The 27,827-nt window shown below is 39.4% G+C and overlaps 1 protein-coding gene across 4 annotated transcripts in view; it reads right to left on the reverse strand.

The window, feature by feature from the left end:
• The window catches only part of LOC126760635 (dorsal-ventral patterning protein Sog), a 76,962-nt gene that overhangs the window by 32,003 nt on the left and 17,132 nt on the right, over window positions 1–27,827 (reverse strand). For 2 of the 4 annotated variants that reach the window (XM_050476422.1, XM_050476420.1), the window contains exon 2: window positions 23,466–25,144. The exons of 1 other annotated variant lie outside the window; for it this stretch is intronic. In XM_050476422.1, the coding sequence (XP_050332379.1) occupies window positions 23,466–23,901 (436 nt within the window). In that variant the 5' untranslated portion in view covers window positions 23,902–25,144. Of the gene's footprint in view, window positions 1–23,465; window positions 25,224–27,827 lie in introns of all 4 variants that reach the window. One more of the 4 variants, XM_050476421.1, reaches the window with a different exon arrangement.

The raw sequence follows: 27,827 nt of genomic DNA on the forward strand, positions 1-27,827 counted from the left end.
GCTGAGCGGCCTACAACGCTGCTGGAGCCTAATACGGCATACCAGCCTACTCACACACAAACGAGCACATGGAGGCAGATTGGTTAGTTAGCAACACTAAGATGATAAGTCAATTGACAATGCTATCGCTCGCTTGCTGTGCTCGTTGCTGGCGTTCACGGTGTTGACATCGCATTTATTATCAGATTAATGCACAGCCGTCGGACAGGGGGTAGCGGTGACCCACAACTGAGTGCTGTTGGTGTTAATTGGTAACAGGTAAGCAGGCAGAAGCTTAACAGGTGAGGAGGTCGTACGCTGGCATGGAGCCGCCGAGGTGTCGAGGTGTTGAAGCGGTAAAGCGCTTGAATAGCACGCAAATAATACAAAACTATAAATATTCAACATTTTAGTTTTGAAAGCGTTGGCGCCATTTGTATTTATGCGTTCGCCGCTCAATGTGCTCATGTGTGTATGTGTGTCAGTGTAAGTTTATGTTTGCGAAAAATTTATAATAACGTTTACAAACTGATGAAGCTCGAGCGTGTGCACGCACAGTCTAATCGAATTTAATATACATACATATATGTACATACATATATGTGTGTGCATAAGTGTACGTATGTACATATTTTTGACATTTGCTGGTTGTTTTTTCACTCGCGTCTTGTTCTTTTTAATTCGCATTTTATGTAGTTGGTGTGGCGCCAAATTTGCTTTTACGAGCAGCAGCCGACCGCATAAAGTATGTGAATGCAATAAAAATTTGTCGAAATGTGGCTAATCAATTCCCAAGCAAAAAATTAAAGAAATCATAGAGATATGTATATACACACATAAATACATATAAATTTTTTGATGATTTCTATAAATCATTTTTTATAAATATGATAGCAATTTGCGTCGTCTGAAAATGAGCTAATAATAAATACATGTGTATACATACACAAGTGTGTGTGTGTGTGTGGCCCCGGCCTGATCGTCTTAGCATAAAGAATAATTAAAAATTATTTGGAAAAGTCGTTGCGAATGTCCCTAGGGAACTACATATTTAGTTTTTACTATGAAAACCTTATTTTTCTATAGAAAAAACTGTCTAAGTTTTTACGAATAAATAAAACAATAATGATTTACATATACATACAAGCATATGTATGCACATACATATGTACATATATGTGTATAAGGATAGCATAGCGCCGTAGTGTATAACGTTTGGGAGCCGCTGTATTTTAAAATCGATAATCCATACAAAAAAGCGCCAGAAAACTTCGCACCGACTCATTATCTGCGTGAATACAAAGCACAAAAAACCATAAATACATACGGACACTTGGAGTTGGATAGCAAAGATTTTAACGTATATGTATGTATGTATATACTTACATCTATTTATAGCATGTGTTTAGCCACAAAAAATTTAAACAAACGATGAAAAGCGACAAAATTTTAAATTAACTTGTTATACGTTTCCCAACTGCTACTTAAGAACGAAGCGCTGGCCTAACATTGTCTCCAAGCATCACTCTCGACGCAACGCTATACGCTGCTAACGCTGAGCTGATTCGCCGTTTGAAGCGCTAATTTCGGTCGTTTGTTTTCTGCTGTCGCTTGTTGTCATCACTCATCAAAGCCGTGAAACTCGATCGAACTCCGGCGATATCAAAGAATATCTAAAGCCTAGTTACGAACAAGAAGCCGAACCTCAACAACAATAACAACAATATGCTCGTAATTTATTAAAATCATGTTAATTTTTGGTTTCTTGTTAATTAGCTATGCCAGATATTTTCCCTTTGAGCTCTTTGCTATCAGCTATGCCATTATTTTTGTTATGTGTGTATATATCCGTTTCTAATTTGTACACTAATTACTTATATGATATTTATAGCAGTTGTAAATTTATTTGCTAATGGGATATATAATTAAGAGCCTAATTTGTTGCTTATATAATTGTGGACTTATGATAATATTATAACTGGTTGCTGATGGATGTACGCAAACACACATACAAACCAGTGTAATACAGCTTAATCTCAAGCAATGTAATTTTTCTCTGACTCGTGTATTAAATGGCCTTTTGAGCTGACCACTTAGCGGCTTTATCATACTTGTACATACATACATACATAAGTCAATGTGTCACTCACTCTTAAACGGCTTGCAGTGTAACACAAACAACTGATACTGTCGAGATACATAAACGACTAGTATTCTTCCTGAATTTCACTTCCTCATAACGGCCACTTCAATTAAATACATATGCACATACATAAAGCACTAGGGGTATCAGTGTGCTTGTGTGTGTTGTGATGTGGCAACTCAGCAATTTCGCTTGGAATTATTTTGCCATTTTCCATTTCCAATACAATTAACGCATTATCAGCATTATTTATGGCCGTAAATGACAAAAGCAATAATAGAAAAAAATAAGTGAGAAGCAAGCAAGCAACAATGACAAGAATGCAGCAACAACATAACTCCTCACACATTGTACAACACATTTATTATATGGATATGTGTGTGTGTGTATGTTTGTGCGATCACTTGATAAATTAATCAGCAAAAGCTGGTTACGAAGACTTGGCGGCAATAAAAAGTAAAAGATTTAAATAGATAATAAATAAGGCAAAAACAAAAGCCGAAAAATAAATCCAAACAACTCGCACACACAGTCATAACTTGCATATGCATGTGTGTGTATTGTAATGTTTGAACTGTGATCGAGTTTCAATTATTATGAATGTGTTTAACGAAAATGGCCAACGGTTGATTCTCTGATTCGCGTAATTAAACGGAGTAGTGCATTCGTTCTTAATATGACTAACAGGCAGCCAATGTGGGGCGTTTTGTATATACATATGTAAGTACGTCCGAACAAATTATTTATATAGAAATTATATTGTCTCACCCAAAAAAGTACCGAAACACGTTAAAAGTAAGAGCAGTAATAACGCTAGACATCCGTACATCACACGTATACACGTACAGACATAGTTGGTTGCTATTGCCATTGGAAAATTTAAGGCAGTTGGACCGCGTCTGGGAAAATTTGTCAATTTTAATTATACTTTTATATTTCTTTGCGGGAAATTTCCGAAATGACTGTATACTCTTGAGAATTTCTCATAACTTGCATACATACAGACACTCAAACATGTGTGCGTTTATAGGCATGCATCATCTCAGATGTGATCATCAAACAATTTTCAATTTCACAAAGGCTTGCGTTCGATTCCATTGAAAATTGTAACAATTAAGCGATAAATAATGATTACTAATTGGAGATAAACAAAATGTTGACATTTCAAGCTCTGTTTCACTGCCTTTTTTGCGTCTGTATTACTAAAATCGAATTAAGCTGTTAGACTTGCCATATTATACATATACATAAGTACATATGTATATAAATGAGTTTATTCATTATAAATTGTGCGGTTTATTATATTAAAGAGATGAGTGTGTATGTATGTGTGCAATAGTATTTGCGCCTGAATTAATGCTTGCTACTTAAGTACTGGCTATTGCTAACGAAATAACGGCTGGCAAGCTAGCTAGACGCTCTTTGTATTTGAATATAAAATCTCATTTAATACTGAGTTGTTTCCGTATAAAAAATTAATAATCAATAAGAAATCAATTAATGAAAATGTGAAACGCTTGACTCGCATGCGTCTTTTGTGTGTGGATGTAATGTGTTGGAATGCAAATACGCAAGCTGCCACTGTTCTAAACGCCCAGCGGTTTAATGTCTAGCATGAAGTGTGTAAGCTAACCATACGGCTTGACGGCCGACGGCATTGGAGCTGCACCACCAGCTATGGGGGGAGCGGTCATGCAGGCCATCGTTAGCTGTCTGCCACCCGCTACAAATGCATTCGCTACTGCGCACGCCCATTTTCACTACGCTTAGCACATATTGCCGCACATGCCGCTATTTGGATTTAGTCTTTTATTGTTGACTTTGTAGCGGATTTTGTTGTTGTTGTTGTTGTTATTTCGTTTGATCAACAGTTTTTTGTTAAATTTTATTATTGTCGCATTGTTTACGATTGCCGTTCAGCGCTAACATTTAGCAGCAACAGCTTTATATTGGCTCGTAATGTTGTTGCTGTTATTACTATTACCTTTGTGTGAATGGTGTACATACATATGTATGTATGTATTTATGAGTGTATTTGGCTTGTTGTGGCGCCAGTCGCGCGCTATTGCACATTTTTAGCACTGCGCTATTTTGCATTTTTCATTGGCTACATACACACACACGTACATGTACATACATACATACTTATGTCTGTAGGCTGTTAGTGTACAATTGCTGCTAGAAATATTATTTATTATTTGCACAAATCACCACTTTATTTATAAATCATTTTTTATTCACATTTCCATTTGTTCGCTTTAAGTTACAATCTTAGAAATATTACACGAACAAACACATACAGACAAGCACTTGCATGTACATATGTACATATGTTCATACAAACAGTGATACGCGTGATATTCAGTGTCATTGAGGTGGGTTATTGGGATCTGATTTACAATTTCCATGCTGTGTTTGTTTTTGTTTTCGCATTTGGCAACAACGCCCGATGGCCGCATCTTCTGCTGATATTGCGGTATTTTTTATGTTATTTATTTACAGTTGAATGCTACACGCCCACATTTCTTCGCAACGCTTATATTTGCGCGCTACGCTTAATTTTATCTTGGCGTTTCGCCGCGCCACGCCGCGCTTCACCAGCGACACTTCGCTTCGTTCGCTTTCCGCCCCCTCACTATTCGTAGTGTTATTTGTTATTGCCAGTGTTGTTGCTGTTGTTTAAAATAAACACAACATTTGCATTCCTCAACGCTTGGCATTTTGTACCGCCTTCTGTCCGTCTCACACGCTCCCCATTAACTTCTGGCCAGGAGTACAACTCGTTTACCTCTGCATTGCCGTTCATTCAAATAAATCGAGAATCAATACATGCATTGTATGTACATATGTATGTACATATGTACATATGTGTATGTGCACGCATGTATTGGGGTTTTCGCGTAAAGTTGTTGTTTGCATTTGTAATTTTGTTATTGCTTCAACCGACTGTGAAGGGTTGTGGTTTGAATTGCCTATATTCTCACTTGTCTCCCACTTCCTCGCTTGATTTCACACTAATTATTTATTGAATATTGCTAATGGATGCTCGTTTTTAATTCAATTTAATGAGGTGGTTTCATTTAATATTAACTTGAACTACATTTTACTACAAGTAAGAGTACTTCTTTCATAATTGAAACATACATATGTACATAGTATGTATGTATGTATGATTTCTACGTTCTAGCGTTAGCAAACTTATATATAGAGGTGTATAAAGGTGTATGTCTGTAGAGGCCGCTAGTAAATTCCAAATCTTTGCGTTAGATTCCAAATGTATTTTTGCACAAAAAACAACAAAAATGTATACAAATGTATATTTGGGCCTGTGTGTGTATGTACGCCTTCCGCCAAAACGGCCGTAACAATAAATAAAGTATTACTCAAGCGAAAAATGTTTATAAATACAAAAGTTTATTTTTGCAACTGATCTGGCGTCGCTGGCCCTTTGCCGATTTGGCGGCTGTCGGGTGTTGATGCCGACCACGCGAATTTACTACTAGGGTTACGCTGTCCAAAACACACAATACAAGCATGCTTACATATTTATGTACATTTAAACACACAACCATATATGCATATATACTATACAAATGCACAATGCCATTCAATTGCCAATGACTTATTTTCGTAATTTTTATTTACTTCGACGAGCAATTATCAACATTATTATTTTAAAGCTCAACTAATGCATTTGCTTATGGATTTCGGATATGAAGACGGAAATGCGATTTTAGCTGCGATGGGGCACCGGTCACATGGCAAAATCTAGCCGCTGGCACGCCGTTCTCCTATTTGCAATGTATCACTAAAGTTTGTTGCTGTGTTGTTGTCATTTCTAAGCTTTTCTGTGTCCACTGTTGTTCGTGTTGCCTTACTTGCATTATTTTCCATTCAACCGCATTCTCGTTGTGGCCACTCGTATTATTCCGCTCGTGCCGGTTATGCCCTCTCCCTGGAAGTCACCGGAATTCTGTGAATGTGCGCCGGCCTGCTGCCATTTTAGCTACTGCTTGTTCTTGTTGCTTTCAGCTGAACTTTTCGTAATGAATTTTGCAATTGGAGCATACGAAAACAAAAACAGAAAATAAAATAAAAAGAGTGTAATTCAATAACAAGCAAAATGGAAACAATATATGTACATACATATGTACTTATGTACATATACTCGTTTAATGTTTTCGAAGTGTTGATTCCGTGTGGCGTTTGGAAAAAACATGAAAATATGTACAAGAATCGTCTTATTTCGGGGAAGTGCAATTTGAGAGAATTGTTTTGCAACAAACTATAGTGTGAAAATAAGATTACTTTCTACAACGCCGTTATTGTGTTGTCATATAAACATTGCATTATACATACATATGTACATACATACATATGTAGTATTTTTACATTTTTTTACTTCTCCTCTGGCGAGTATTTTATAATCGCGCTTATCCCTTTTTAATTGTGGGACTCCTCGCTTGCTTCTTTTGCCTCTCTATTTTGATATTCCCATTGTTCAATCCTAATTCCAGTTGGCAAGGCTCTTTTGAGTTTTCGCAGAAATAAGGTAAGGTCTTAAGTGCGCCTCTTTCATTCTGACATTGAATGGCGTCTAACATCGTACATTAAGCCGCTGCAACTGAAACCCGAATGCCAGCTGCCCAGCTGTTGGAGATGCAATCTCCGATTATTCCTATAACAATAGCAACATTATTCGTCCCTGTCTGTTATTTGAATGTGTGATATACACATGTTTTCATACAATATTGACGAAGAGTAGATCAATATGATCGGCTGAGCGCAAACTGAATCGGATTACAATGATAAAAAGGAGGATTAGGCTCAAAGGCTGATGGTGGTGGGTTCGTATTGTATGAAGTAATTGGTTAATAAGCAAGAGAAGAAAATTTGGGCTGTGAATTTTACTCGTATTTAAAATAATTCGTGCAAATTATCAATAAATTCATTAGTGCATATAACTGGATATTCCGTTTTCTGCCTTTGTTTAGAAGAACACAATATCTTCCAGTTGAGCTGGCCACCCATATAAAGTCTGTCTTCAAGCACACAGCAAGAACATCTTTAAAAGCAACAACGAGATATAATTTGCCGATTTCAACACTCAACACAGTGCGTTTAGCTCAACGGTTGCAAGCCTTATTTGCTGCTTCTTGATCATACTTCTCCGCTGCCGATCTTAATGACTGCGTGAAGAAGTACCTTGCGATGGTGCGCCCTTTAGCAGCTGCGTGGCCCTAGATCAACATTGGATCGACTGCGTCAAGTGCGTGAAAGGAGGTGTGGCAGCTGCTGTGCTCACCGTTCGCTGTGGATCGCGCTTCATGGGCGGATTTAACTTGTTAGGTGATTAAACACCAACAATAACTGCTTGACCTGCCCGTTGAAGATTACAGAAAACGCATGCTGTGCTGCATAACTCATTAACTTGTTGGGAACTGCACGGGCTGGCAAGAATCTGCAAAATCATCAAGACTTTGAAGGAAGTGTGCAACAACCATGAAGTAGATCGTTTAGTTGTGCTGCGCAACAAGACATAGGAAGAGTCAAAGGGTAAGAGAATTGTAGGCGTTGCCCCGCTTAATTATTGAAACACATTTGCGCGACGGAATGAAGTGTAGTTGACGGCTTTTTAAAACGTTTTGATGCTTATTACAAGATCACCAGTTTTTATGACGCGCTTTAACGCCGAATTAAAAATTTTTCGCACAAATTTGACCACACAGAATAATAACTGCAATACACACAGTTTTATCTCCAGAATACTGTCAAGCTGTTGACATACTTAATTAGAAATACATTAGCATAAATGAACACAGTAATAAAAGGGCTTCAGTAAGCCATCCGCTTTGATGGGATAGCATTCGTTATTGGAGCAGCTTATAATGGACCCAATTGAAATTTAGCACCTCGTAAAGCCGTTGGCAATAAGCATTCGCAACCACCACACCAGCAACGAATAATGTGCAATCAGTGACGCATCATTTTAACGGCGCGGCGGCGAGTGCCAAAAATAGCATCCAAGGTGCTCCGAATGGAACTGGAAATGACGAGAAATCCGTCGGTGTATCTGTGCTGATAGTAAAAGTCAAATTTACAGATTCCTAACGTATTGGCAAAATGTGGTGGCACTTCTCGACACCACACTTCTTAAGGCGCGCAGTGTGGCGCAACGCGGCGCGCAACAGCGACACTACATAGGGGCTAATGTGAGGCGTGCACGCGATGCGCTAAAAATAGAGGCAAGCGCTGCTGGCTCACCGGCCGACCGGTGTCGAGACTACACTCGCATTGGAATGCATATCCGGCTAGCCGACCATGCAGCCCTGGCGCTGAGTGGTTGCATGCCACATGCTACTTGCCACGAATGGAATGGGATACCTTGCGCATAAATGCAGAAATGCATATTCAGCGGCAGCATGCGCCGCAGTGCTGCCACCGTGTATGAAATAGGCATGGCAAAATAATAAAAGCCGCAGAAAAATCAATTATTTTACGACAGTGTACACAATTTTTTATAATTTTTGTTGCCCAAATCGTAGCCACTTAGTTTTGATGTTTTAATTGAATTGTCACTTTGTTTACGGGCTGCGCTGCCGACCGCCAACCACCACCACCAACCGCCTACATGGCGACAACGACATCATCAATCTCCGCTTGCAAGTGTGTGTGTGTGCGTTGGTCGGTGGGCGCTTACTCACACGCACACACATTCAAATGAGCACTCATGCGGCCGTTGTGCTCGAGCCGAAACTGAAAGTGTGGGCTGCGCTCATATATAAATGTTGATTAATAAAACAACAACAATTTCGGCTATAAACGCCCAAAATGCCATGTTCGGCTGCTGTTAGTGCCCGACCAGGCGAACGGCGTTATTTGTTTGATTTGTTGTTGCTGTTCTCTATACACTTCAGATTGTGAGGTGTGGAATATGTCTGTGGCTTTCGGAAGTACGGCTCAAAGTGCAACAGACCAACACCAACAAACACCAAACTGCAGATAACAATATCTAAATGAAACCATTCACAGTAAATCGAGTGAACAAAGAGCGTGACGTTGCCGACTGTGAAAAAATTGCTGTCTTTGGAGCATGCAACATTGTTGTCATTTATTCTTCACGCCTTGCGCACGCACCGCCAACATTTCTTCGGTCTTTGGCGGCGCACTTCCACAACAACACCTTGGCATACGGCTTTCACGCCACCGACTACAAATGCACAATGTATATAAGTATGTATGTATGTACATATACGAAAGCATGCAAATACCAATTAACGTTTTTCACATCGCTCGCGGATGCCAAATGTATGGCGAGGAAAAAGTGGTTGGTCCCAATATCTTCTGAATGGGAGAAATATTTTTCTGTGTTGTTATTTGTTATTGCCACAATAGGCAAACGCAAAGTGTGATAAATAAACAGTTACGAAATCGGAGACACGAAACATACTTGCAGCTGGTGTTGAATACCACAATTTTTTTGTGATTGCAATTTAATGTACTTGCTGGATGTACAGCGCCTTTGTACATGGAGTTAATGGCGAACAAACTCACATACATGCATACACACACAAATAAGCATAAATTTGAATTCTGACCTTTTTGCCAAAGTAATTTGTCGATTTTCGCATTTTTCGAATTTTAGTTCCTTGAGTTTTCTGAATTTTGAACTAAACGGACGGCCGTCGTTTAGAAACCACAGTAAAATACTTATAGATACATACAAGTATATGTATATGAGACTTATAATTCTTGTTGGTTGTTTCTGCGTTTTGTTGAAAAGTGATAATGCAATAAGAGCAACAGCAACATTTCACCACAATTCGATTATTTACTTCCCCTCTACACACACACACACACACACACACACACACACACACAAACAGGCGTCGATCGTAGAGCAGTAATTGCTGAAAAGTTGAGTTTCGAACGCAAAGGCAAAAACCGCTAGGCAGCTTTTTTGCCGGCCACACTGGCGACCATTCACCGCCGCCGTAGCCGCCACAGCCGCCAACAAAAATAACAATTAGCTATAGCGGCGACAGCTTTGCGCCAATAAAAGCTAAACTATGTTAAAATTAATTAAAATAAAATTGCTTAGGTCAGCTAAAAAGTAATTAATTGTCGAAAATAATTACCTAGTAAGCAAAACAAAAACAAAAGCAAAAGAAAAAAACGAACAACTAAACAAAATCAAATTAAAAATAAAAACAAAAAACTGAAAATGTACAGTGGAGCTCTCTGGTATTCGGCTTTCGTTGTGGCAATGGCTAAAAAGTGGTATTAATTCAAATACACACATACATATGTATGTATGTATAAAAAACGAGTCAGTTTGAAAGAATGCGCATATATTTAAATTGAGTTTTCAAGAAAAACAAACCACAAGCCAGCAATCACTACATGGCGTGTATAATGTGGCAAAAACGCTATCAGTGAGATAATATAAGTTTCTAAAAGCACTTAAAAGACGGACAACAACTTAATTATAGACAGAGTGTGGTGCTAACAAAGTTGTTGCTGTTGCTGTTGCTGTTGTTTTAGTTTTTGTTATTTGTGTTATTGACGGCGCCACAGTCACTACTCACTACTGGGTTGGCACCAAAGCGCCCATTAACGCTTACAATGGATTTGGAGGTTAAGACGTGGGGCCAGGCATGATCGTATTATTGCACACTTTATGGCTTCTTGCTAGAAATATCCACTGTGACCAAGTCCAAGCGTATGTGTGGGGGTGTGTGTGTGCGAAAATTCGGACGATTTTTTTAGATTTACGAAAATTTATGTCTGAATATCAATGCTTTGTTTTTCGAGTGTTTTATTTTGGCGCATTTGTTTAGTTTATTTTCAATATATTCTCTAAGAGTAGTCTGTATGAAATTTGTCATAAACGCAAAAACTAGCAACAAACAGTTGAAATGTTGCAGGGATGATTTTTTGCCTTTTGTTTAAATCAAACAATTTATAATTTTCAATTTACTATTATATTACTGCGTAAAACATTAGTTGTGAAAAAAGAAAATATTTTCTGGCTTTCGTACTTTTACACTGCAGCGTCCAACAGAAACAAAATTGCCTTGTATACATTTTCCTTGCTTTATTAAATTTTCTTCGTTTTCAATTTTGTAGAATCTTTCATTTTAGTCAGAGCGCCGAAAATTCGCGGCTAAATGCCTTGTCGATCGATTATTATGATTACAGCGTTGACAGCGACTAATGCGCAGCACTGCCACTGTACGAGTACTCGCCGTGTTCAAAAGCTATTTTCGAAAGTTTTCCTTAATTATGTCAAACACATCGCTTACGTATGAAATTTCCATATACTTTATATGTATATTATAATGGTAAATTATATGCATTTCGTTGTTTGATATTTATTAAATAAATATTTGTAAATAATTAAACAGCCACATTTTAATAAACATATCATTACCGCCTAAAAGCAGGCCTATACCTATACAACATGCCTCTTTGTGTAGAATTGAGCACGAATATAATTTGGATGATTGTCGTATAAATTTGACAGTTGGAAGTGCTGAACTGTCAATACGTCAGTGATAAACAATTGGCTCTTCAAGTGCCCATAAATAACCGCTATTTACATACACATATACCGACATAATGGGTTTGTCAGATACATTCAGAAATCGAGGTGTTCTGGGTTCCAATATGAAATAGTCAACTTCATGCAACTCTTTTCTTTTTAGTGCTGAGTTTGAAATCGAACTAAGCTGCTTCTTTCTTTCTTTTAAAAGAGCACACACGTCACGTCCATCAAACAAATGCCACTCGTTGTTTTTTATGTATGTGGAAATATTTATTGGACGTCGCTTAAAACAAATATTTGCACACATTTTCCAGCGCACAAAAAGATTAAAATTGAATTTGAAGAAAAACAAGTTGAAAGCATTTAATCAAAAACTCAAAAACGGTCATCATTTAATTGTACGCTCTATATAGGGGAGCCAAACTCCAAACAAATAAAAACTAGAAAAATAAATGAAAATAGTCGTGTATAAAATTGAAAAGCCAAAACAAACATGGACATTAAGGAACGCTGGCGCTACTTGTATACGCCATAAAAACACAACGCGCCAACATAGCCAACGCCATATTTGTCAACTGACCAAAAAGAAAAGCAAACGGTTGAAAAAATTTGAAAATAAAAATGGCTTTGGAAAATTTTATCAAGGGGGAGAGGAGAGCGTCCCATACGCACTCACACACCAACATGCATGACGCGATTGCTTATGATCAGATCTCACATCGCCGACGTACTCGTGTACAATACTTTGAATGGATAGTTGATTAGCTGATTGATTTGATTGCTGAGTTATTTAGTCAGCATTGTCCAGGTAACGTCATCGCGAAGCCGTACAAGTGTCGGCGCTCACACTGAGCAAAGAGCGACGATCTAAAGGTGACTTGCGCCTCGGCTGCACTTATATGTATTATACACATATGTGCATATGTCTTTAAGTATTCATATATGTATGTATGTATGTATGTTGTTGATTTATGAAATGCATGTCGCATGCACCAATTTTGGTTGCACCTACCGCCAAAGCCGAGCAAATACTTGTGAAAAAGTAAAAAAATTCCGTTTACATACATTACAGCCGGCATAGTTTTCAATTATTTATTAATAAAAAATATGAATACATACATATATTTACTTAATGAAAAGTGTTTATGAACTCTTTCCGATCGAAGAAGAGATTGTGTCAGATCGACTGAGTACACTCTGATTAGGGTGAAAATTAGTGGAGAATTTATGACAGCTCAATGTTTTGAAAAAAACCGCTATCATAACTGCTGCATTTATGCATGTGTGTGTGTATGTATGTAAGTATAAGTTGTGTTTAAGAGTGTGTGTGCGCCACTTATTTTCAATTAATTGCTGTTATTTTGCGATTTATGATTATCTTTGCACTCATCCTTAATGAAATATGGCTGAGAACGTTCCGCTAGGTTGTTTAACAATTGTGTGCGAAAAAGTGAATGAGTGTGATTTCCAAGGTCGCCAGAGTTCCATTATATTCCACATCAACTCAGTCCAAAATTAGATGCTGTTGTTGCTATACCCAACTCCTGCCACCTGCCAAATCCACTACATACAATTGTACGTAATAATTTTCACACTTCGAATTTCATTTCCGCTCAAATTTTAAATAAACACAAAATAATGAATGAAATCGTTTGAAATTCAAAATGCAATACCAAAAACAAGAAAAAATCGCACAAAAGTGTGACGCAATGAGAAGTGCTCTTTCTTCAGTCAGGAGGTTCCGTCTCACTTTTGACAAGCAGTTAATAGCTTGCTGCCAGCTGAACAGGTCACTCTTACACTAACACAAACTCATATTCTAAGCGTAAGCTGATCGTGAAACGCTGCGCCCAACCGGCGGATATACCGCCCCTCATAGCCCCTCAGCAAGTCTTGCGATGAAGAGAGCCCACCACGTTTTGGATTTGTTGCACCTGCAATTCATAAATTCCTAAGGTCATGCAATTTGGTTATGTGAGGAGTATTCCACTCAGCGCAGAATGTCGCCTGATTTTTCTAAAAAATAGTAATAACTGTTCTATACCATATACACCCAGCAACAGGCATCTGGCAAGCGAAAGCAGTCAGCAGTTGTGCTCGATTGCATAAAACAGACACGGTCGGTCGTTCAAGTGCAAATACAGGCAGTCACTTCCTACACACTGCGCGGTCCCCATTTTAATTTAAAAGGTCTGGGCGTGAAAATTCGATCTTTTTCCTGTGACGTGCCGTTATACGTAGATATATGTACGTATGTATGTTGGGGGCACTATCTATGAATTCATTAGCCATTTAGTAGACAGATATGGACTAACATATGCACATTGTCGCTATTGCCCCATCAAGAGTAACGGTACGCAATCGCGTGTGATGTACACATGTCAATGACGAATCGCTTTCGCGTGAACGTGATGAACTGCAAGCGATCAACAATTGCTTTGCCCGCTTCGCAGACGAGTGACTTTTATTCAACATGCTTCCCCTTTCTCGCTCGCCCTCTATCTAATTGTACACTTTCGCTCACATGCTTTATTGCTATTGTTGCTAATTCATCTTGTTATTAAATGACTGAACAAATGTGCTTGTGCTTACCTACATACATAGTATATACATACTGCTGTATATTGCCACCCAATATATAGACATATACATACATACATACTTACATACATTTAAATAAATTGTTGTTGCTGCGGTATGATGATGCAATTTCATGAACAACAAAAACTGAATAAAAACGGAAAGTAAAAATCGATTTGTGTGTGTGTGTGCGCATGTATGTACTATATAGTATGTGTGTATATATGGGCAATGTACATTTATCTGCTACATGAAATATGCAATATCTTTGGCAGCCAGCATCGCCTCGCGGCAATTATGACAAGTTTTGCCCACAGCACAGTTTGGTATAGCAAATGTTCTTATTTACACAATTCAAAGTCAATCAACACGGTTAGATGACACCGCTGACAAGAAAAGTTGCTTCGTTAAAAATTTAAATTTTCGAAAAACCATGAAAAGATGAAAACTGAAATTACTACACGCAGCCATATTTTGTGGCAAGTTCAATTTAAAGTTTTTGCAAAAAAATTTATGAAAATGCTAAAAAAACCTGTATTTTCAACATTGTCACTAAATTGGTAGTAGAACAAAATTTTCCAAGTGCCAATACAAATACAAGCAATTGCGAATGTGCAACAACTTTCTTTTAGATAATTTATGCGTGTAATAAACACACATCAAATACTAAATTCATGACCGTCCTTGCCTACCCAACGATGCCTCAAGTAGCGCTCCATCAACTGCTCAGCGAAATCATCATTTTCTGCTGATGCCAACTCATTTCCACTTGAGCCATTATTCTCGCCAAACACCTTTATATTTTATTGCATTGCTCATTTAATTGTTATTGCCTAATACTAGTTCACACACATATGCACACACACACACCCACATACATATGTACATATGTACAGCGACAGCTGCGAACTCAGCGAAAATTAGAGACACATATTTGAGGCAAGTAACAACAACGTGAGAACTGCGAGAAATTAATAGTTTGAGAAAAATGCTTAATAGCAGGAAAATCGCTGCTAATGTGCACCCAAATTTCAGTTTGATTATATTTTTAATAGCCCGAATAGCCAGAAATAGCTATTAAAGCATTAGCGGCAAATTTCCCATTGTTGTATATGCAACGGCAACAACAAATTATTAGCAACAATATTTGCGGTGAGTTTAAGCAGCATGCCAACGATGCGGCAAAGTTATTTGAAATATTCAAAAATTCACAAGACTCATTACATGCTTTGTTGCAATCACATGCCGCCGGAATTTTTTTGTGCGCTCTGCCACTTGGCTTTAGTCGAAATTTATTTAATTTTATTTTATTACTGATTTTAATTGTTATCAATTTTGCACGAGTTGGATGTGCATTTGTGTATTTTTGGCTAGCACGCGATATGGGGGCGTGTTGCATGCCGTTTGCAAGCTGCTGACGCTGTGACGTGCTGCAAGTTGTTAATCTGCTGACAATGGGGAGACCAGCTGTCTGTTGTGGCCACGCGGTGTTGTTGTAGCTGTTGTAATGTCGACGTGCCCTTTTGTGGGTGGGTGGGCGTTTCGGTTGCTCGGCGACGATGCTCGCGCTCTTGCGGTGGCATGCCTTGTAGCTGGCTGGGTGTTTGTCGACGTATTGTTGGTCAAGTGACTGTCAGCACACACCCACTTTTCTTTTTTAAGCAGCACTGCTTCTATAGTCAAACTAAGTGTAGCACATCTGCCCATATGTGTGCATCTGCGCGTGGGTGACGTGTGTGTGTCTGTGCAAATGCAGTTTTGCATGTGGTGGTGATTCAAGTAAGCGATTGGGTGATTAAAATAAAGTATTTTTAGTTACTCTTGATTTTTTTGCTTGATTTGTGATTGTGAGTCATACAAAATCACATGCTGCACTGAATTTAGCGGGAACTTTTGAGCTAATATTTCTTGTGGCACCTGCTTTCTATGCGGAAGTGTTGACTGCCGATTCAAGATAAGTGCAGCTCTTTCTAAGGGACCTATTTTACTGTAATTACAGGGCGAACATCTCTCTATCTTTATAAGTTACGAGGTATATACCCCTTTAAGTATACCCCTTTAAGTACAACCGATTTGAAAATTAATATTCTTCCTTTCAATTCATACATACATATGTATGTACAAATATGTATATCTCCACTTTACTCATTTTTGTCGAAAGTTTGGCACACATGTTGTTTTTGTTGTTCCCTTCGAGGCAACTGTGACTCATTGTCTCGCCGCTCGTTCTTGCACTTTTTTTTAATTTTTTTCTGATCGCTTTTAGTACGCTCACCCCTTGACGGTGGCCGCCCCGCTACAAACGAAAATAGCTTCGCCGCACAAAACATCAGCAATGATTGCTGTCGCGCACAAATTGCATTTACAGACTGCCAAACACACGCGCACACACACTAGCGCCCTCAAAAATACGTATGTATGTATATGTGTATTTGGCTTAATAAATTCAGCAACAACAACTAGAGTGCATGCATCATTGTTAGCTGCGGCTTTTACTTATTACTTGTGGCATGCCGCATGCGGCCGCAGCCAGTACATGTGCGGCACAAGTCACATGTGACGAGTGGCCGCGGCGGCAGCAAAATCCATTTAAATGTGCCGTACTGTCTGTAAGATCCGTATCAGTTTGGGGAAGCGAAGCAACGCCGCAGCATCATGCACCCATACACACACACCTACATATGTATGCATGTATATTTGGTTATGTTGAAGTAGGCAGTAAGGAACCGCGCTAAGCTAATAATACTGAAAACTCAAACAAATTCACATTGACAAACCGTTCGCAATCAAAGAGTTTTCATTTTCTGACGAAGCACAAATGAAATGCCGCAACGAATTTGCTGTGGATGCTGCTGCCACAGCTGCCGCCGTTTCTACTTTTGTTATTGTTGTCCTATATTTCAATATGTACATGTATGTATGTAGATGTGTGCATGTTTTGGGTGTGTATGGCGGAATTTAAATTAAAAAAAGATCACTACACTTTGATAATTAATGCAGAACAAGAATGTGGCATATACACAAGTGCAGCATGCACGACAAGCGCAACCGGCAGCCACACAAACAATGCAAATTGCAACAACATGTGGCGACGAGTGCATCAGTAGTCGCGCCAAAGATTCTTAGACTTAGATGGAAATATCCGCGTCTTACAAATACACACACATATATACAAATATATGTATACAATAAAATACCGGCAAGGGGCGCGGTACCTTAAGTGAACCTTCGCCACTTTGGAATTGTGCGCATTTTCGCTTCTCGTCTCTTGCACCTCGCCAGTTGGCACTTTAAATTTCTACATTTCACCATTAGCATTTACCATATATACACACATTAACTTTAACTTGGCCATTAAAATTAATATTTCGCACTTGCGCACACACGCACACATCCTAAACCATAGACATGCCACTCCAGTGGTAAGCACATAACGTGTCCCCCCTTGGAGCCGCCCATTTTTTATAGATATATGTATGTGTGTATATGTGGCTATGGCTTTTTGTTGCAGTTGTTGCATGCGCCTCCGCAGTTCCCCAGCAGCACAACCTATTCACAGAGTGCGAATGCGAACGATGTAGGTGGCTCGCCCGATGACACTAACCACCAACGTCCCACTAACTAAGAAACTAAGTAAGTGCCCACACATGTACATATGTATGTATGTATATATGTACGTGTGTAAGTATGTAGGTGTACTAGTCAAACAGCGCAACAAGTAGGCATGTGAGCAAAAATACCAAATGAAAAAACAAAAACAAAGCAAATAAAGTGAAAATCAAAGCAAATATGCCACAGTCACACACGCACACGAGATATGAATGCACTATACAGCCAGTAGCCGGACTATGCCATCCCACCACTGGCCGCCACCAGCCGACACAGTTGAGCCTGTTAGTTTGTTAGGCAATCAGCTTTCTTAGTTAGAAGCGCACAAGTCATTGAACCACAAGCACTGCAACATGTGGAACGCACCAGCACAACCGTCAATGCTGTCTGTCGCAACAGCTTAGCTGGCTGGCCAATGTGGAGTTTAAGCGGCGGGGTAGCAGGGCGACTGATTGGTAGTGAATTGCGGGGCATTTATGGCAATTGGATGCCAATTTATGGCGCGGCATGCATACATACATACTAATCGCTGCATTTTTAGAGGAAGACGAGCGAACGTATTCGCCATCCATGGAATAATAGCAGCGACGAATGGATGGATGGTTGAATACGCGAGTAACTAATAAAAGAAAAAGAGGAGTAAAGCGGCATGCATTTTTCATGGCATTATGGCGGTGAGTCTGTTGCACAGGGAAGACATGCCACAGTGGCTACTTTCACTTGAAACGGCAGTTAATACTTATAAATATCAGCATAAACTGTGGAGATTTTCAGCCCAACAGAGTGGAGGCTTGCCTGCTAGAATTAAGGGCATAATTTGGGTCATGAGCCATGATAGTAATAAAACGCAAATAATCCAAAGAGCAAATACGTTACGAAATAAAGCTATAAAATTTAAAATTAATTTCTCGTAAACAACTCTATATAGCAGTGTTAGAAGTGTGTCAGAAGCTCTAGATGGCGCAAACATGAGGTTGTAATATAATTTTACCAGAATGCAACTCTGAGGTGACGAAATAAAAATGTCACCATTTAAAATATAAAAAAATTCGTCAATGCTAATGAACAACTACAAAGGTAAACACGAAATGAGGAGAAAATTTAAAAATTATAGTCAACGAAAACACAAACGAGCATTAAGCTAAAAAGGAAAAACAGCAAAGTCTGTTGCAATTCGACACCTTGTGGGCTTTTGTGTTTCCTCTGCCCACACATGTGAGGCAGCAGCCGAAAGAAAAAACTGAGCTCACTAAACAAATAACAAAAACCATACACCAACAAAGGCCAATGGAACCGGGCTGACAGGAGGCTGAAGATGGAGCGCGAATGTGGGAGCATGGCCTAATGGGTCGCCATGTACACGACGAAGAATTGGCTGACTGCGGTACCGAAAGTCAAGTGTAGCGACGCACTGCCGAAAGGCGCGTCTGCATACATATGTACATTAGCAGCCATCAGATGACAAACGAGACGCAGAAGGCAGCAAGTCTCTTGAAGACAGGTAGGCCGACCGCTCGAGAAACGCCAACTTGGAGCTCGCTGGGCTCTTGAACCCCCATACCCTAGCGACAGCTACTAACTGTTAGACTTTGTGGCAAAACTGGCGTAAAACGTTTAGCAACTGCACAAAACCATATGGAAACCAACGTAAACGCAAATCGGAAAACCAAGATGTACTCGTAAATGGAAAAGAGACGCCAAAAATTGGCAACAAGGAAGCATTAGTTAATAAATTGTGGCCTCTGGTCTGGTCGCTAAACTCATTAATCAGTGAACATATAAAAATATGCATAAGACACTAAACCGCCTACCATCATGTGGTGACCAAATGCTGCCGTTTGAAAGCGAGCGTGCCAAAGTCGCCGAATTTCCGCCGCAATCAGCCCAAGAGATCGCGACCTCAAGTCCGTTGGCCCGTAGCGTTAAACGCTGAAGCAGTTGGATCAGCCGTCTCAGGTCTGGCATAGGTGAACAGCGAACAACTCTTAATGATGACGCGTGCTTCACGCCTTAGCACAGGTTTGAGTACTAGTATAACAGACCCACGATGACGGCAACGGCGACGGCGACTGCCATGTTTGAACAGTTGCACCAGTGGCGTTGCTTGCGAAATTTTAATTGCAATGCACAAAAAGACAACGAAATATTGAAAATCGCATAATCATGTGAGCGTCGAATAATGTATGTATGTATGTGCCATTGGTGGTGCTGCCGCAGATATTGCAAATCAGTTAAGCACATTTTAACACCTCCTCAATTGCAATTGCCGCCTGCCGGACGACCACCGACGATTGTTGAATGGCGGCTGCTTGTCGCCTGTCTAAACATCCGTCCGGTCGGATCGGCCAGTTAAGTAAATAGTCATGTGTATTCATACATACTATACCTTTCGTTAGTTTGTATGTATGTGCGTACCAATAATGGTTTGTTGCCTATCTGTCTGCCCTTCCGGCGCAGTGTGTTTGGGTGTCGACTGTCTGTCTGCACGACCACTCAAAAGCACGTCTGCATGAATGAATGCTCGTACACGCCGTCGCACACATTTACGGCATGTCTATATGTACATATAGTATGTAGGTCTGCATTAATGAGCCGAGCGAAGTGCGTGGTAAGACACGGATCGGCGGATCGTACCGCCAAATAACAAATCAAAGTCGCAATAAAAACACATCTACTAAAAGTCCAAAATCAATTCATTAATTTAACACCAACAGCCGAACAACTAAAGCGATAACAACAACAACAACTTAACAAATGTTCGAAACATGGAGCAAATGCGGCCAAAATATTGAATGAAATCGAAAAGTGCGTAGCCGTAGCTTGGCACTTTAATGCTTGATATATTATTACGGTCCCAAACACACATACTTACATACATATGTTAGGTATATGTTTTTCGTTTTATTGTCTTATATCATTTCATTCATTAAATCTGGTTTGTCCAAACTAAAGCGAACGCGTAGTGGGACGAGCAGTTAGTCGGTCGAGCGGTATACACGCACGCACATGTATTATTTATAATACCTGTGTGTATTGCTTGGGCGAGCAATTTCATTGATTGATCCATTCATTCATATACATACATATATGTATGTATGTATGTATGTTAACGAAATTTTGAATTAGCCCACAAAGGAAGTTAACGCCCGAAGAAATCACTTTGCGTTTGTGGAACCTGTTCGCCTACAGCGAAAACATGAAATACTCTTCTCATGTCGAATTTACCCAGCATCAGGGTAGGAGAACGTACAACAGACGACAGCATATTTGATGAATATTTGTTCCATCAGCGAAAACAGACGAGACTTTTAAAACTGATTTAGTACATTTATTTTTCCCATTTTTCTAACGATGGTAGTGTTATTTATTGTTAAACAGCGGATACCGTTCGTTTGATTCATTGTAATCATGGAAGTCGTGTTAGTGACGCCATTCGATGACGCATCCCAAGTGTGCAGCCTCATTTGGAAATCATAGCTGCGAAATGAATTTATAATTGAAATGCGAGCAGATTACAAATTTCCATTTAACACCCATTTTTCCGCCAATGGCAATTCGAATCGATGCGGCGGGTGGGTGGTCAGGGTATCCCACGAAAAGGTAAGGCGCACTTCATTGACTTCCTCGGCATTAGCCGAATGAGAACAAAATATTAAGTGACAGCTGTTCTAATTGCGCACAATATCGTATATACATATGTATATGTATGTACATATATATTGATTTGTATGTACATACATACATATGTATATAGGTTTACACTTATTTCATGTGCCTGAACTGCAACGCCCTGGCTCCTTCGCTTAGCCACAACACTCTGAGTGTGTGGCAGAATAACGGCTGAAATCGGAAATGTGCGCAAATAGCGAAGCTATGTGAATGCAATCCAATGATCTAAAGACTATTCGGAGCATGAATTTTCACAGAAACCGTAGATTTGTTGGAGATAGGCGAGCGTTCCTACACACGCACAAACGAACAAACGACCTCACGCTTTTATAAACAAATGTCAGTCTGTCCGAAAAGCCTCTTACGTGCAGAGCTAATCTCCAGTTCATAAATATTTACTAATATACAAACGGATACGTGCTGGTGGAATGTGGAAACAAAAGAATTCTTTTGTTTAGAAAAACGAAGAATAACGAATCGTGAGGAGAAGAAAAACCTGTGAAAAACTGTCTGTAGGTAGACAAATTGGCACCATTAAGTAGTTATAGAAATAAAGAAAAACACGAGGAAGACGAGAACTGCAAATGGGTAATATTGTGCTTGCTCCACACACGTTTGACCGCTGCCAATACGAACTTCGATAAAATCGGGCACAAAATAATGACTCTCCAAAGCGCCCGCGCACAAACCACACACAATGCAGAAGGTGCATTGGCATAAGAACATAAAAATGTGGTGAGACGCCGCACATCGCACGCCGCGCACCGTCGCCGTGACAAACACGCACTTAAAGCCCCGTTTAATCGCCCATTTGGTGGTTCCTATCCACGCGGGTATACATGTATGTGTTTGTCAAGCTCACTCTAGTTGGAAGTTTGGAGACAGCGTGGCCACAATCGACATTACGGAAATGAAATTAATAAGTCATTTAATGAACGTGCGGCACCGTCGTGGAACTGTGCACAGCCGCTGCATCGTAAGCAGAAACAATAACAATAACAAAAAGCAATCACCGCTCTTGGTGAACATTAGAAAACCTGTCATGCCGACGACTAACTGTCTGTCAAGTCCGACAACAACAAACATACGCGTGTGTACTAGCACATACTATAGATATGACTGTCCGTATGGCTGCGTGAGCAGACCCGTACTCGCGTCTCCGGTAAGCGGCAATGCATTGTTAGTACGACTTCCCGCTGCGTATGCACAATCATTAGGGAATTCCCAAATATCCGCATGGTGAGCGCTCTTGTGACCTAGCAGTGGCACAGGTCAACTTTGTGACCGTTTTTCAATGAAACCATCTATTGTCCAAATTCAGGACTTCCCGTCTACGATTGTACGTGTGTTTGTTTGTGTACATGCGCATATGTCCGGGCGTGATAGTGTGTTGTGCGCAGGTATTTGGCTCGAAATATGTGCAATCAATGCTTGCGCTAGCATCTGTGTGGCATCAAATGTGGGAAATACCGCAATTATGCTCAAAGCAACAACAAAGTACATAGAATAAGGACGAGCACGGGAATCCCAGCAACTGTTTAAAGAAAGGTTGAGCCGACCAGGTAGAAACACACCGATGTATGCATGGATGTGTGTGTGTGTTTGTCGTACTAAAGTATGCCTTCGTTTACTTTGAAGGCTCGATTGTTTTGTGGGCGTTTTGACTTAATGACAAAACTTTCCGATTTTTGGCTGCGGGGAAAACCAACTGGATTTCGGTAAAACACAGCGCATGAGTTGAAGATTGTGTGCGCTTTTTGTATAATATAAGTTATGTTGTTCGATAAGCTAAGTTACTTCTAAAATGTGTGCTCCTCCTACGATTGATTATAATAATATTTTCGCTAAAAAAATGTTAGTGTATATCCTATAATTTTATAAACTTAAGAATATGTAATTATGTACTCGTATATGAATAAAGTGGTGTGTTACACTTACCAACTGGTCTATTATTTCGGCGCGTACCCTCCGATTCTTCCAGCAAGAGTGGCGCATGCCGTCGGCCGCTAACCAGCGACGGCGCTGTGCAAATCAAGATGGCAAATATAATGAATTTGTAAAGAAGCTTGAGTGATGTTGTAGAGACCCCTGCTCTTGTTGTTGCAGTTGTCGATGTTGACGGTGGCGTTGGTCGCGCTAATTTTCCAGTAACGTCCGCTGTTGCTGCCGATATTGTGGATAATGCTGGAGATGATGTTAATGCCGATGTTGTCGTTGTGCTTGCTGTGCTTCCTGATTTATGCATATCTGTTGCTTTGACCAATGTTTCGCAACTTTTGACACACGTCGTGGATCGGCATGAACTGGATGCACTTGTGTTGCTGATTGCTGTCGTTCGCGACGCTTTTGTACTGTTGTTGATGGCCATTTTCATGTGGTTCGCTGAGCTTCTTATACTCTACTTCGATTTTATTGTTTGTCCCCTTGGTTTTGCAGAAGAATTTATTATTTCACACTCAATTTTCAGCAGCCGATATTACTTCGCAGTTGTGGAGATTGCACTTATTCTACTTCTTCTCTTTTCACTAACACTTCTGCTCGAAACACTTTAGCACTTCACAAAATTATTTTTATTTTGAAAATCGATTGCCCTTAAATATACGCAAAATTTATTTTTATATTAGAACGATATTTTCACTTGTTTCGCTTATTTTAGGACTATGAAACGGACAGTATTGTTGCGGTAATTTACTTCTCCACTATTTTGTCGTTGATTACACGCTATTAGACGCACTCAGAATGAGCAAGCCTACACGCTTCTTGGCGTTTGCGTTATACTTGGTTGTGTCAAATTTAAGCAACAGACAGCGAAACTAAACCAACTGACTTGTTCTGTTGACAAACAAACGCGCTCGCGTTCTGACACCGACTGACAGACTGACCGCCGGCGGCGAGTGAACTGTGTGTAGTGAGTGGCTGGGCGACTCTGTGACTCTGTAATACACTTCGTTGCGTATCGAGCGCGGATAGCAAGCAGGTTGCGATTGTTTGTTGTTGATGTTGTTTGTTGCGCCGTTTGGTAAGTAGGTGGGTAAGTAGTGCGAAGCGAGCAAACGCTTAGATTAGATAACACCTTTGCCGAATACAAAAATTATTAATTTTCTACGTTATCTTCTTCGCTTTTATTTTAATTTTTTTTGTTCTACACTTTCGACCTTATTTAGATGGTACTCTTCAGGCTATGCAGTCGGTCCTTAGCTTGGCGCTTATGAGCTTCTTCCGTCGTTCGTTTATCAATGAATTTCTACAATTTGGATTACCGTGTATTTAGGCGCCGTCGCTCGTTTATGAACGTACAAACAAATCTGGTGCTCGCCGTGTTCGATGCGGTTGAATAGTGCAGTTTGCGTGAAAATTCTATTTTTGAATTTTAATATTTTTAATAAAGCGTTTATCTTGCGCGTATTGTGCCGCCTCTATTATGGCCGTCTAGCCGTCGCTATTTCGGCGGTTTGTAATGTAAAAATTCGTATTTTGCTCCTTCTGTTTGGCTCGCTCGTTCGCTAACACAGTTTTTTGATTTACACACTTTATTTTTAAATTTTCTCTTTGATTAAACACAATGTATATTGTCGTCACTGCTTGAGGTTTTCCTCGATCGGATATATTCACTTCAGCTGCAATACAACCGAAATAAAATAAAAGTTAATTGGTGGAAAAGCGTTGGTGTAACAATTTACTTCAAAACACGTTTATCTATGAGCAAAGATACATAGATTGAATGGCTGACACCCTGATGGCACAGTTTTTGGCTGGCATGCGATTGGTTGTGCAAAATGACGATTTTTATTGCTAGCACTATTGTTCCGGCGCCATATATTTGTGCTCTAGTCTAGCCTAGCAATCCCTATTTATGACTTTGGTATTTTACCCACAAGTTTCCTCCCAAAGCCCACGGAGCTCAAGGCTCTTTTGGAATCACGCGATTATTACTTAACAACAAACAACTGCTACGCGGCGATGTGATAACAATTTACACTTCACATTTGTTGTTGTGCATGCAAATAATTCGCGTAGCTCGCGAAACATTTCAAAAGAATCTGCGACAAGTCAAATGACTTTCAATTAAAATAATGCAACGCGGAACTTTTCGTTTTAATAACTTTTAATATGCGGACCGTAATCATCGATTCGATTTGTTTCATTTGATACTGAGTCGCGTTATGTTCGTCGTGTGCTCCTTAGCGAACGTTTCGGAAAATAATGTCCACACACGGGATCTGTCGTTGAATAAATAAACCCCTCAGCGAGCGCGCACTAATGGAAAGAAAAAACTTTTTTCATTCACTTAGTCTTTACAGTTGCTATTACCGTCGCTGCTGCTTGACTTAGTTGTCTGGTGGCTGGCTGTTTGGTCGCTCAAAGCGGTCGATCGGTTGGTGTGTGCCCACTCTGCTCAAAAGCAAGCAAGATATTAAGATACTACGAATGGGTATGGCATACACAAACACAGACACCGTGAGATACACGATGTTGCGCTATTTCTGCTCTTTCGCGCCGCTGTGTTCGGCTATGCTCTGCGCCGTGCACGGCTCACTATTGTACATTTATCTTAAAGCGGTGAGCTGTAGCTGCCGACGACTTAACCAAAAGAGCTAATTTGGCTGTTATTGCAATCAATTCTTGGGTTTGAACACGTCTGTATTCATTTCGTTTGCTGGTGTTGTTGTGTTTGTAGTGGCCACTGTCGAATGCAACCACTTCCTATGCCAGAGAGTGGCGTCGACGTCGACTAAATACGCGTCGTCGTCAGCGACTAACGTCCGTTGCAGCGCGCTTGGTTGTCAACAACAATATGATCGTGTTGCTAAAGCCAACGGCCACGAATACCGTAGATAACCGAAGTGTTGGCGCTCGTGCCGGCTATGCTCACGCTCTCATTTACATTCGCGTTCGCTTTAGTCATCGCGCAAACCAACAAATTTACAAGCAAATGTGGCGAATGAGAAACCAGAAACGATCCAATAATAAATGCTGATTGCAGTGTTGCCAACGAGCAAGTTAAAATACTCAATGTTAATATGTGCTTTCACGAAAAAAGGAGAAACATTTTTGGTTTTTAGTGAGATTCCTGAATGTGAAAATTTCTGAACTATCGCTTCAATTAATAATAATTAATAATATTAACATTATATCGAGGTTATTGTAAGTTCTTTTCACAAAAATACATATTTTTTTTGTTTCCAGATTTAGTTTCAACTTAAAAATAAAATAAAAAGTTGCATTAAAGTGCTGCAATTATTCCGAAATGCATCTTCCAAACGAAAAATACAACTTGTAGGAGCTCAACTGCAAAATACTGTAAATCTTATGTTACATTTCTCTCCCCACACTCTCCCTCTCTCACAATCGATCTCTGTTAAATCATAGACTCACGGAATTTTGTAATGGCCAAGAGTGCGTCCGCGCACACCCCGACGTTGACGCCGCTGCCGCAGCCAACCTCGCAGCTCAAACAAACGTCATTGAAATGTTTGTCAACATCCTCTACTTCAGCAACATGTTGCTAATATGTTCATTTCATACACTTTGGTTGATTTCATTTTTATTTTGATTTAATTTTTGTTTTTGATTATATTCTTTTTAATCATGTATTTTATCATAAGACTCCAAGTGCGAACTCGGAAATAACTATAATTGTAATTTAGTAATAAAGCTAATTAAAATTTGAACCGTCGATCAAAAATGTTCAATTATTGCAAAGTATCTTCTTCCAAACTGCTACTATTTTTTCTGGATTTTTAAATCGAATTTATTTTCTAATTAAACTCTTAAACGAATATATAAATATAAAGTAATTGTATTAACACAAATTTTACATATTTATACTTAATAAAAATTATAGTTTATGAAATTTAATGCAAATTTGTATGTGAAAAGAGTCTTGACTTGATGTTTTTTCAATTAATAGGAATACATAATGTAACTACCTGTGATCGATACCAGAGCTTTTTGATATTTATTATGTTTTATATTCATTAATATGGCATAAAGATATTGTACGAAAACAATATTGACAGTAGGAGAGTATGTATTTAAAGACTTTAAAAACGATTATATAAAATAATGATTATATGAATTGCTTGAGAATGACTTTACTATGAAATTGATGAAATAAATTCAATTTAGTTAAATGAGTACAATGCACTAATAAGCGTATTTACATACATATTTTGATATCATTATATCTGTATGTGTACGAAAACACTCATAAGAATCACGCAAGTCTTGTTTATGTTAGACAACATCATTATTAAGTTACGCACTGTAATAGCTAACATCATTATTTCCACTTTTACA

The sequence above is a fragment of the Bactrocera neohumeralis genome, chromosome 5 (assembly GCF_024586455.1).
Source record: "Bactrocera neohumeralis isolate Rockhampton chromosome 5, APGP_CSIRO_Bneo_wtdbg2-racon-allhic-juicebox.fasta_v2, whole genome shotgun sequence".
Taxonomy (NCBI): Eukaryota; Metazoa; Arthropoda; class Insecta; order Diptera; family Tephritidae; genus Bactrocera; species Bactrocera neohumeralis.